Below are 12,207 nucleotides of genomic sequence, written 5' to 3'. Positions count from 1 at the left end.
TCAGCTCCACCTACAGCCAGCTCTGGGCGTCACTCACGCCTGCCAGCACCCAGCAGGAAATGCGGGCTTTCCCTGCCTTCCTGGGCACTGAGGCCTCCAGCTCAGGTAGGCTGGGTGCCCAGCACGGATGGGGTCTCCCCAGGCTCAGGATTAGCCCTCAGCCCTGTACCCTCTTCCCTCAGGCAATGGCTCCTGGCTGGAGCTGATGCCCCTGACTGCTGTGAGCGTGCACCTGCTGACAGGTAATGGGACAGAGGTGCCGCTCTCAGGCCCCATTCACCTGTCCCTGCCCGTGCCCTCCGAGACTCGTGCCCTCACCGTAGGCACCAGCATTCCAGCCTGGAGATTTGACCCCAAGAGTGGTAAGTGCCTCAAGGGGCTGCAGGTGCTTGAGTTCAGGGAGGAAAGTGGGACTTGAGTGGGAGCGACTCAAGTGTGACAAAAACCCTGCCTCTCCCAGGGCTGTGGGTGCGCAATGGCACTGGTGTAATCCGGAAGGAAGGCCGGCAGCTCTACTGGACCTTCGTCTCCCCCCAGCTGGGGTACTGGGTGGCCGCCATGGCCTCCCCCACGGCTGGTAAGAGTAGTGGGGCAGTGGGCGTAGAGGCCGTGGAGGAGGGGACCTGGGAGAGCAGACTTCTGAAAGGCAGGAAGGGTGTCTACACCTGAACGCTAAGCCCTCGCCTGGCACAGGGCTGGTCACCATCACGTCGGGCATCCAGGATATCGGCACCTACCACACCATCTTCTTGCTCACCATCCTGGCAGCCCTGGCCCTGCTGGTGCTCATCCTGCTGTGTCTGCTCATCTACTACTGTCGGTGAGCACCGGGCTTCCCTCACCCTCCCCTGCACTTGTACCGGGCCCTGGGGCCCCAAAGATGCGTAAGATCCACTTCTGGTCCTCAAGGGGCAGACAGGAAAAGACTTCCTGTAAACGTGCTAACACCTGAAGGGCTGGTGCTGGTGGCTGAAGACAGCGGCGAGGTGGGAGGGGAGGCAGGGCTTAAGGACTTGCAGCCCGGCCCCTCCAGAGAGATCTGCCACCGCCCCTACCAGCCCAGCTCTCTCTCCCAGAGGACTCCAGGCCGGACACACCCATAGACAGCTTGGATGCTCATTCCTGGTTCTCGCAGCACATCCTACACGCAGAGGAGTGCAGAGTTTACCCTGAGGGGACCGCCAAACGGACACGGCGGCTCCCCGCCATCTCTCCTGAGCGCCCCAGGCATTCTCCCCACCTCTTCCACTATATTCGCCTCTTGTCTTGCATCTAAGGGGGTTCGGGGCCTACTCTGGCCCTCACCCTTTCCTGAGAGGCCCCTTCTGCTCCCTCCCTTCCAGGAGGCGCTGCCTGAAGCCGAGGCAACAGCACCGCAAGCTGCAGCTCTCGGGGCCCTCTGACGGTAACAAACGAGACCAGGCCACCTCGATGTCCCAGCTCCACCTCATCTGTGCGGGACCCCTGGAACCCGCCCCGTCGGGGGACCCCGAGGCTCCGCCTCCAGGCCCCCTCCACTCGGCCTTCTCCAGCTCCCGGGACTTGGCCTCCTCCCGGGATGACTTCTTCCGCACCAAGCCGCGCTCTGCCAGCCGCCCGGCCGCCGAGCCTTCGGGTGCCCGCGGGGGCGAGAGCGCCGGGCTCAAGGGCGCTCGCTCGGCCGAGGGCCCCGGCGGGCTGGAGCCCGGCTTGGAGGAGTACCGGCGCGGGCCCTCGGGGGCTGCGGCCTTCCTGCACGAGCCGCCCTCGCCGCCGCCGCCCTTCGACCACTACCTGGGCCACAAGGGGGCGGCCGAGAGCAAGACCCCCGACTTCCTGCTGTCGCAGTCTGTGGACCAGCTGGCGCGGCCGCCGTCGCTGGGCCAGGCGGGGCAGCTCATCTTCTGCGGCTCCATCGACCACCTCAAGGACAACGTCTACCGCAATGTCATGCCCACCCTGGTGATCCCCGCGCACTACGTGCGCCTCGGCGGCGAGGCGAGCGCCGCCGGCGTGGGCGACGAGCCGGCCCCGCCGGAGGGCACGGCGCCCGGCCCGGCGCGCGCTTTTCCCCAGCCCGACGCCCAGCGCCCGCAGATGCAGGGCCACTCGGGCCCGGGGGGCGAGGGCGGCGGGGGCGGCGGCGAGGGCTGGGGGGCCGGGCGCGCGGCGCCCGTCAGTGGCTCAGTCACCATCCCTGTGCTGTTCAACGAGTCCACCATGGCGCAGCTCAACGGGGAGCTGCAGGCCCTGACCGAGAAAAAGCTGCTGGAACTGGGCGTGAAGCCGCACCCGCGCGCCTGGTTCGTGTCCCTCGACGGGCGCTCCAACTCGCAAGTGCGCCACTCTTACATCGACCTGCAGGCGGGCGGCGGGGCACGCAGCACCGACGCCAGCCTGGACTCGGGCGTAGATGTGCACGAGGCGCGGCCCGCGCGCCGCCGGCCCGCGAGGGAGGAGCGGGAGCGCGCCCCGCCTGCCGCGCCGCCGCCGCCGCCCGCGCCCCCGCGCCTGGCGCTCAGCGAGGACACGGAGCCCAGCAGCAGCGAGAGTCGCACGGGCCTCTGCTCTCCGGAGGACAACTCGCTGACGCCGCTGCTGGACGAGGTGGCGGCGCCGGAGGGCCGGGCGGCCACGGTACCCCGGGGGCGGGGCCGCAGCCGCGGGGACAGCTCCCGCAGCAGCGCCAGCGAGCTGCGGCGCGATTCGCTCACCAGCCCGGAGGACGAGCTGGGGGCGGAGGTGGGCGACGAGGCGGGAGACAAGAAGAGCCCGTGGCAGCGGCGGGAGGAGCGGCCGCTGATGGTGTTCAACGTCAAGTAGCGCCCGCGCAGGGCCTGGCACCGCCCCTCCCGCGCGGGCCCGCACCCAGGGTGCGCGCCCCGGGGGCCTGCGGGGGCCCTCGCACGTAGCCCCCAGCCCCGGGCCGGAGAGGGGCCCAGGGGCCTTGGAGCTGTTCCGTGGTAGGTGCTGGGTCGTGTCTTGCAAGGGACCCTGTGTCTGCCTCCAAGCCGGGGAGGAGGGGGGGTCCAGACCCCCATGGGGAGGTGCCGGGGAGGAGGGCTGGGGGGAAGCAGTGCCTGTGTAGACGTGGCTGTACATAGAAAGCTCTATTGTGGGAAAGCAGGAGGGGTGACCCAGCCTCAGCTGCTAGTGTGAGGGCTGGGAAGGGAGGGGGCGTTCTCTGTGGACCCCTGGGAGGGGAGGGGGTGCTGCTTGCTGACTAGCCCGTCTCTGGGCTACGATGTCACAGGGCTGGTGGCTGGGACAGCTCTGGGGACTAGGGGGTAATGTGATACAGCCGATGTGGGCAGCAGCAAATATAAAACTGGTGAGGTTAAGGCTGTGTATGTCTTTCTGTGGGGTAGGGGAGGGCAGTGTTGGCAGTGGACGTGAACCCTTGTTCTGGGGCCCTGGGGAGGGCAGGCAGGGCGGCAAATCAGACACTGTTAAGAAAGTGTACAAACTTTATTGAAACGCACACGCGCACACACACAAACACCCCTGTGGATAGGGAAAAGCACCTGGCCACAGGGTCCACAGAAACGGGGAGGGGATGGCAGCTTGTAATGTGGCTTTTGCCACAACCCCCTTCTGACAGGGAAGGCCTTAGATTGAGGCCCCACCTCCCATGGTGATGGGGAGCTCAGAATCGGGGCCAGGGAGAATTTGGTTGGGGAGAGGTGCTAGGGAGGCCTGAGCAGAGGGCACCCTCCGAGTGGGGTCCCGAGGGCTGCAGAGTCTTCAATACTGTCCCTCACAGCAGCTGTCTCAAGGCTGGGTCCCTCAAAGGGGCGTCCCAGCGCGGGGCCTCCCTGTGCAAACACTTGGTACCTCTGGCTGCGCAGCGCAAGCCAGCAGGACAGCAGTGGCGCCGATCAGCACAACAGATGCCCTGGATGGTCAGAGGGGGGCGAGAGGGTTGGACGAGGTGGGACCTGGTCCCTGGCCATACCCAGCCCCAGGATGGGGGTTGGCACTGACCTGGCGGTAGGGACAGCAGGCCCAGCCCCCTCGGTTGTCTCGGCAGCAGGTCTGGTTATCATGGCAGAAGTGTCCTTCCCCACACTCCACGTCCTTCACACCCACGTGAGGGCTACGGGCCAGGAAGGTGGCAGGCTGGGCAGAGACCACTTCCTTCTCGCAGGATCGGGCCTTCACGTTGCAGGTGTAGCCAGCCGGGCAGCAGTGCTGGCGATCCTCGCAGCACACAGCCTGGCGAGGAAGGGAGCACAGAATGGCATTATGTTCCTGTTCCCTCACCGGGCTTAGCTCCCCTATCCAGGGGCAGGCAGGGAGGCACTCACATGGGGCAACTGGCAGCAGGCCCAGCCCCCACCCAGGCTCGGGCAGCAAGTCTGCCCCACTGGGCAGCTGGTGTGCTGGTCACAGCCGATGTCTCCGGGGTGGGATAAGGAAGCCCGGTGGGCAGGCATCTTCTCCCGTCCAGCCACAATCTCGCTTCCCCGCTGACACTGCCCCTCGGCTACACAAGTGTAGCCCTGGGGGCAGCAGTGCTGGTGGTCCGAGCAGCAGACAGCCTGCGGGGGTGGGCAGGAAAGGGCGTTCTAGGTAGCCACTATGTGGGGCGCAGTGCCGAGCCCCTACCTACTCCAGCCCACCTCTCCTGCTTACAGCACCTCCAGCTGGTGACGAATCTGACAGAGCTGGGTATCACCTATGGGCTATGCGGAGGGCAGAAAGCAATAGGAGCTTGGCCGCCCACCTGCCCAGGCCAAGATGCTGTCCCCTCCCATGTACCTCTGAGACTGGACAGCAGCCCCACTCCCCAGACATGAGTTGGCAGCAGGTATTGGAGGGGGGACAGCTGCTGACATTATCACAGGGGACATCTCTCTTCAAGGCTTGTGGGTCTGGCAGGCTGAGGTGAGCTGGGGCCTTCTCCATCCAGGGCACCTGGTGGGTCCCCTGTTCACAGGTACCCTTTTGCGTGTCACACGTAAACCCCGCGGGACAGCAGTGTATGTGGTCCTCACAGCACACAGCCTAGGGCGGATGGAGAAGGGCCGGTGGGCACTGGGGCCCAGCTGGCTGCCACACTGTGCTCAGCCCACCCACCTGCCACCCCTGGGTACCTGGGTAAAAGGGCAGCAGCCCCAGGCCCCCGACTGTAGACGGCAGCAGGTATAGCCATCTGGGCAGCTCACCTCCATGTCACATTTCACATCCCCCACTGTGAGGGAGGCAGAGAGGACAGGTCAGAAGTGGCACTGGGACCCTCAGGGGTATCCACCCTTTGCCAGCTCCACAGCTGCAACCAGGTGTTGAAGATGGAGGGTACCGCTTACGCCACCTTGCAGTGATCCTAAGGCCAGGCCTAAAAGGGAGGAAAGGGGGCCCTACCCCTGTATCTGCGCCCTGCCTCTGGTACCTGTGTGCGCAGGCAGCTTAGTGAGGAGGTCCGTGGTAGCATTCTCCTTGGAGAGGCACTTACTCTGGATCAGGTCACACACAGTGTCTTGGGGGCAGCAGTGCAGGTGATCGGAGCAGCAGGTGGCCTGAGTGGGGACAGGGGTGGGTCTTTGTCACTTCCAGGCTCAGTAGCACACAGGGAGCAGCCAGGCTGATGGTTGGCACTGCCCCAATCCCCCACTAGGGGGTGGCATGAACCCTGCATCAGCCAGGCTCCCAGCAAGCAGCCAGCCAGCCCCATGCCCCAGAGCCCCTGTAAGGTGCGTGTCAGGGCCAGGTGGCTGGGGGCACACAGCCAAGCTGGCTCCAGCCCCTCACTCACATTGGGCATTGGGCAGCAGCCATACTTCCCACTGGGCAGCTCACAGCAGGTAGAACCATCAGGGCACTGGGACCGTGCATCCGGACACATGACTGAGCTGGACAAGGCCACTGGAAGAGGAGCAAGCATGAGGGACAGCCAGGGTGAAGGGAACTTTTTCCTACACTTGGAGCCAATGAGGCCCCGCCCCAGCCCCCGGCCTGATGCTCTCCCACCTCCTCACCTGCCCTGTTAGTCCTCTGGGCAGGGAGCTTCTTTGCCAGGGGGTGGGTGCCCGTGGGTGTGATGCAGCGGGTGTGAACTAGGTCGCAGAAGGCACCATGTGGACAGCAGTGCACCCTGTCTTCACAGCAGGAAGCCTGAGAAAAAATGGTCCTGACTCCATCTTCACCCCCTGCCTCTGGCCCCCACACTCTGCCCCCACTTCCCTCCACATACCCCCATCTCCCCAGATTTGTACCTGGGGCATGGGGCAGCACCCCCAGGAGCCATCGACCATAACACAGCACGTGGAGAAGTCCGGGCATTCGAACTGACTATCAGGGCACTGGACAGCACCCACGGAGTTGTTACCTGTGGACAAGATGACCCAGGATTCTACCAGCCCACTCAGAGAAGGTGACTCCCCCATCATGCAAGGAGCTGGTGGCACCATGGCCTGCAAGCCCAGCTGCTGGGGTTTGAGGGTGACACTAAGGCTCAGTGATCTCCTAGGCAGGCCTAACTCACCCTCCTCACAATCCAGTCCGTCCCTCAGCAAGATGGCCTGGGGAAGGGGCACCCACTGACCATGGGTTGGCATTAGACAGGCCCAGCTCGACCTCTCCCCACCCCCACAATGCCTGGACCTGGAGTCTTGCACTTTCTCCTGCACCCTCCTATCCCCAGTGCTGCCCCTCTGTCCACACCAGGGCTGTTGCTTAGTACAGATGCCACATGAATGAGGGCACAAGGGCAGGAATCGGGGCTGCCCTGCCAGCTGGGCTCCTGGGTTCCAGGCTCTACATGCTGCCCGTCTGCCTGCCCTGCACCCACACCCCCGCTGCACCTGATCTTTGGAAGCAGGATCGCCCGTCTGCACTGCAGTGGAAGCCCCGTGGGCAGCAGTGATGGCCATCCCCGCATGCCACGGCCTGTGGAACACAGAGAAACCTGCATTGGCAGGGCTCTTTTATCTGCAGGTGGGAGAGTGCAGGAAAAGCATAAATGCAGACCTAAGCCCCTCCATTGGGCTTATGGCACGCTCACCTCTGGGAAGGGGCAGCAACTGGAAGTCCCTGAGACAGTAAAGATGCAGGAGTGGCCGGCAGAGCAGTGGGCATCAACCTGGCAGGGGCCACCCAGATGCCTGCTCAGTGTTGTGGGCCATTTGTCCTGGAAAGACAGGGGAAATGATAAACCACAGACTTGTGCCTGGCGTCCTTCTCTGGCCAATCCAAGATGACCGTTTGGGAAAACCCAGGCTGCCAGCTCTTGCCTAGGCTGAGGGGCACTCACCAGAAGGGGACTGCAGCAGCTGTAGCTGGCTCCTCCGGGGTCCAGGCAGCAGGCCACAGGGCAGAACTGACCATCTGGGCACCACGTTCCAGCCACCAGCCCTGCTGTTAAGGCCACCCAGCTCACCAGGGTCCACATGGTCTGCCTGCAAAGTACCAAGGAACGTCTGGCAACTGCTTAAGCCCACGCCACCCTTGATTCTAGGGCCACTCAGTCCCCTAGCCCCAGGCCAAGGTCCTGGCCCAGGACTGCCTGAGCCTTTTCAACACCTTCCTGTCCAGGCAGGCGGAAATCTGCAGGGGCTGAGAGTCAGCTTCCTACAGCGCCCTGTGTGTGACACATGCCCCAGCACGTGCAGACCTGTAAGCATGAATGCTGACATGCATATATGTGTGGGTCTTGAGTCCCTAGCACATGGCCTAACGCCTGGGCCTCACTGGGCAGGCTTATGAGAGTCAGGAAGACGTGATTTTTGTGGGTCTGATCTGTGCAGATGTGGGCCACCTCTGGGGTGAGGGGAAGGCATCAGTAGCCATGGGAGAGGACAGGGCTAGGGTGCAGGGAGGGAGTCCCCCCAGGAAAAGCCAGGGTTCCTCTCCAGATGCCTCCTTGCCTGACACTATGTTCATACCTGCACCCCGTTAAGGCCTTGCGGGAAGCGGCCACATGATGACATGGGAAACCACAGGGGTGAGAAAGTTGTGAAAAAGGAAATATGGTGGCCAGTGGAGTCTGGGCCGCTTTCCCCAGAGGTCACCATCTGCCCATGAATGTCCCCTCCTCACCCAGGGAAGGGGACACAGAAGCTGGGTCAGCCTTTGAGACACCTGTGCTCTGAGGGTCCCCCACACCACCAGCGCCCTCTGAGATTCCCCAAGCATGCTAACCCCCGCCCCTGCCTCTCCATCTATTCTGGAAGTGAAACTCAGCCACATGTGGAGAGAGACCACGTGTGCCCACTGGGCTGCCCATCTGAGTCACCAGGAGGAACTGAGCCTTGAGTCTCTGTGGGGAGCAGCCTCTCACTTCCTAAACAACTCTTCTCCCAGGCTCAGCTAGCCCAGCTAGTTCAGTGGGGTGGCCAGAGAGGTAACTCATCCTGAAGAAGCAAAAACAGTAATGTCTGTTGAGCCTCTTGGGAGCTAGTTACAAGACTCTCCATTATTTTATTTCTTTACAACAACCATCCAAAGTAGTAATTAATACCTTTATTTTATTTTTAGAGATGAGGTATTGCTATGTTGCCCAGGATGGACTCAGACTCCTGGGATCAAGCAATCCTCCAACCTTGGCCTCCTAAGTAGCTGGGACTTTGGGAGCGTGCCACCACGTCTGCTCACCATTTTTTTTGTTTGTTTGTTTGAGACGGAGTCTTGCTCTGTTGCCCATGCTAGAGTTCAGTGGCATGATCTCGGCTCACTGCAACCTCTGCCTCCCAAGTTCAAGCAAGTAGCTGGGACTACAGTCACTCACCACCACGCCTGGCTAATTTTTGTATTTTTAGTAGAGAGGGGGTTTCACCATATTGGTCAGGCTGGTCTTGAACTCCTAACCTCAGCTGATCCACCCGCCTCAGCCTCCCTAAGTGCTGGGATTACAGGCTTGAACCACCACACCCGGCCACACCTTTACTTTTAAAGGAGGAAACTGAAGCTCAGAGATGTTAAATACAGTCAGCCCTCCATATCCAACCAGGGATCAAAATATACTGGGCGCGGTGGCTAACACCTGTAATCCCAGCACTTTGGGAGGCCCAGGTAGGCGGATCCCAAGGTCAGGAGTTCGAGACCAGCCTGACCAACGTGGTGAAACCCCATCTCTATTAAAAATACAAAAATTAGCCATGCGTGGTAGCGCACACCTGTAATCCCAGCTACTCAAGAGGCTGAGGCAGGAGAATCGCTTGAGCCTGGGTGGTGGAGGTTGCAGTGAGCAGAGATCGCGCCACCATACTCCAGCCTGGGTGACAGAGCGAGACTGAGATTCTGTCTCAAAAAACAAAACAAAACAAAACCCAGAAAATGTTACATTGTTGCTGAGGTATACAATGTAGTTAGGTTTAGGATGGGTGCATCTATACTGAACATGTACAGATTGTTCTTTCTTATTATTCCCTAAACAATTCAGGATCACAACTATTTACATGGCATTTCTTTTTCTTTTTTTTTTTTTTTTTTTTGAGATGGAGTCTTGCTCTGTCACCCAGGCGGTAGTACAGTGGCGCGATCTCAGCTTACTGCAAACTCCGCCTCCCGGGTTCAAGCAATTCTCCTGCCTCAGCCTCCGGAGTAGGTGGGATTACAGGTGTGCGCTACCACACCTGGCTAATTTTTGTATTTTTAGTAGAGATGGGGGTTTCACCATGTTGGTCAGGCTGGTCTCAAACTCCTGACCTCAGGTGATCCACCTGCCACGGCCTCCCAAAGTGCTGGGATTACAGGCATTAGCCACCGCGCCCAGCCGACATGTCATTTCCATTGTATTAGGTATAAGTAATCTAGAAATGATTTAAAGTATGTATAGGTTATATGCAAATATTATACCATTTTATATCAGGCACTTGAGCACCCACAGATTTTGGGGTCCTGGAACCAGTTCCGTGAAGATACCAAGGGACACCTATAACATGTCACACATCAGGTCATGGTGACGACAGGCTTTGATGGCCCCAGAGCGTATTGGACCTGGGTTCATATCACTAGTGGCACCATGGGCAGTGCCTGGGAATGGTGCAACAGGTACAACAGAAACAGGTACAGGGACTGCCTCGAAATCGCACTTGGGTCCTAATCCTAGAATTGCCAACTGTGAGGGCCTGAGAAGTTGCTCCCTGTCTGTGCCTCAGTTACCCCACGAGTCTATGTGTGGATACCACTGCGGGGGGAGGGGCAGGAAATCTCACCCACCCAGTCACTCACATCCTCTCTGCTCCACCTGGCTTTCCTCAAGTGCCCCTCCCCTAACTCAGCATCCCCAAGTGGCCACCTCCTGGACAGATAAGGATGAAGTTGACTGGTCCTGGACAGTGGACCCTCTACTCAGCCCCACAGCTCCCAGGCAAAGCGCCTGCAGAGCTGGCACCGCCTGCTTCCTGGATGTTCTCAGCAGGCTGTCCGCTGCCATGGCTTGCTGGGAAGGGAAGTCTGTCTGCACAGGAGTGTTCGGCTCCCTGGTGAGTTACCGGTGCATGTGGTCCCTCCTATTTACCCTAAGTTGAGGGAGTATAGTGTATGCTTCTACTGAATACACGCACACGCATACAGAAACAGGGATGAGGAGGCGAGTCGCAGTCTCTCATGCCACCCTACACCGCCAAAACAGCCAGAGGGGACAGCAGCCTCTTCAAGACCCTAGCTCCGTTATCTTCCACTAGGTGGCACCCCCAACTCCGAGTGCCAAGGGGAGAGGAAATTCCCAAAAGGGGAGCCAACCTAGCTGCAAATGAGCAGGAAAAAGTGGCTGGGAGAGGCGGAAGTTAGCTCGTCCCACCCCCAACAAGAGGAAGTAAGGAGGAGCCAGACCAGGTTCAGTCACCACTCCCAAGTCCCTACTACCTTCGAGAAGCCAAGGTCTCAGGTCCCGTTCCCAGGCCCTCGGAGCTCCCAGCCCAGGGTCGCGCGCCCCTCCGGCTCCAGGCCGCCGCGGGAACCACCCACCACCACCAGGAGAGGGGAAGAAGCCGGCACCTACCGACAGGGGTGGAGCTGGGTCAAGAATGGTGTGGTCCCTGCTTTGGGGGAATGCTGGGGAGGTAGAAAGCCCCTTCTAACGGGGGTCACTGCAATTACTGCTTCCTCTTTCCCATAAAACTCCCCCTAGTGTATCAGAACCCCCAAGGAGTTTCAATAAGCGGTTCTTCTGTTGTCTCCGGCTGAGACTCCAGGGGAACCTCAAGCTCACATGGCCCTGGCCGAGCCCCTGGGCAGGAGCAGGCGAGAGGTCTGCGCGGCCGCCCTCCTACCTGCGTCCGGGTCCGCGGTCCCTGGGCAGCAGCAACCGGGCAGCGCTCAGACTACAGACCCCAGCGCGATGACCCGCCTACCTCAGTTTCCATTGGCCAGGGATCAGGGTTGCCCGCTCCCATTGGCTACTTATCAATGTAGAGGTGGGGCCAGCCTGGAATGCTGTGTTTCTTTTCTACTCAAATCACTCTCCTCCCCGCTTCCTCTCGCCCCACACCCCATTTCTAGGGATCATGTGATTGGAGAATCATGTGACGTTGGGCTAGCCTCAGCAGGGCAGCTGGTGCTCGTCGCCTTCCTTCACCCATTCTGCAGGCTCCTGGGGGAGTTTGCTAGAGCTGATAGCGCGTGTCTGGGGCATTGACGGTGCGAGGGACTGTTATGAATTGGGAATATTTGTGCTCCCCTTTCTGTCCTTTTGTTTGTTTTGAGACGGAGTCTTACTCTGTCGCCAGGCTGGAGTGCAGTGGCACGATCTCGGCTCACTGCAACCTCTGCCTCCCGGGTTCAAGCGATTCTCCTGCCTCAGCCTCCCGAGTAGCTAGGACTACAGGCGCGCACCACCACGCCCAGCTAATTTTTGTATTTTTAGTAGAGACGGGGTTTCACCATGTTGGCCAGGATGGTCTCGATTTCTTGACCTCGTGATCCGCCCGCCTCGGCCTCCCAAAGTGCTGGGATTACAGGCATGAGCCACCGCGCCCGGACTTGTGTGTTTGTTTTAGAGACAGGGTCTGGCTCAGTCGCCCAAGCTGATCATAGCTCACTGCGCCCTGCAACTCCTGCTCCCAAAGCGATTCTCCTACCGCAGACCCCCAAGGCGCTGGGATGACAGGTGTGAGCTACCGGGCTGGCTCGCTCCTATCCTATCCTGCCCTGTCTTGTCCTGTCCTGTCCTGCCCTATTCTGCAAACTCGGGTGACATGCTAGGCAGGCCCCAGAGTGAGCTGAAGGATGGTTTCCAGGACAAAGATAAACAGCCCCAAAGCCCTTTCCTCAAGGTGCTCAGCAGGA

The 12,207-nt window shown here is 60.5% G+C and overlaps 2 protein-coding genes across 3 annotated transcripts in view; one reads left to right on the top strand and one right to left on the bottom strand.

Moving 5' to 3' along the window:
- The window catches only part of FAM171A2 (family with sequence similarity 171 member A2), a 10,797-nt gene extending 7,477 nt beyond the window's left edge, over positions 1 to 3,320 (top strand). The window contains exons 4-8 of the mRNA XM_054459034.2: positions 1 to 105; positions 183 to 362; positions 461 to 577; positions 694 to 820; positions 1,344 to 3,320. The exon at positions 1 to 105 is cut by the window's left edge and continues 54 nt beyond it. Coding sequence (XP_054315009.2) covers positions 1 to 105; positions 183 to 362; positions 461 to 577; positions 694 to 820; positions 1,344 to 2,802 — 1,988 coding nt within the window. The 3' untranslated portion in view covers positions 2,803 to 3,320. The remainder of the gene's footprint in view (positions 106 to 182; positions 363 to 460; positions 578 to 693; positions 821 to 1,343) is intronic.
- A 112-nt stretch (positions 3,321 to 3,432) lies between these two features.
- On the bottom strand, positions 3,433 to 11,419 carry GRN (granulin precursor). Of its 2 annotated transcripts, none has more exons than XM_054457491.2 (13): positions 11,193 to 11,419; positions 7,232 to 7,376; positions 6,983 to 7,108; positions 6,783 to 6,867; positions 6,195 to 6,307; positions 5,958 to 6,093; positions 5,735 to 5,844; positions 5,372 to 5,498; positions 5,076 to 5,173; positions 4,741 to 4,986; positions 4,287 to 4,520; positions 3,964 to 4,194; positions 3,433 to 3,874 (listed from the first exon to the last, which is right to left on the bottom strand). In XM_054457491.2, exons 2-13 carry the CDS (start codon positions 7,367 to 7,369, stop codon positions 3,737 to 3,739), a joined length of 1,782 nt encoding a protein of 593 aa, XP_054313466.2. In that variant the 5' UTR covers positions 7,370 to 7,376; positions 11,193 to 11,419; the 3' UTR covers positions 3,433 to 3,736. The 2 variants fall into 2 exon arrangements, with proteins under 2 accessions (XP_054313466.2, XP_054313465.2); XM_054457490.2 differs by having other exon boundaries at positions 10,922 to 11,257.
- Positions 11,420 to 12,207: the final 788 nt, after the last annotated feature.

This window comes from Pongo pygmaeus, chromosome 19, assembly GCF_028885625.2.
Source record: "Pongo pygmaeus isolate AG05252 chromosome 19, NHGRI_mPonPyg2-v2.0_pri, whole genome shotgun sequence".
NCBI classification, from domain to species: Eukaryota; Metazoa; Chordata; class Mammalia; order Primates; family Hominidae; genus Pongo; species Pongo pygmaeus.
The sequence above is the reverse complement of the archived record's forward strand: the minus strand, read 5'-3'. Positions and strand labels throughout refer to the sequence as shown.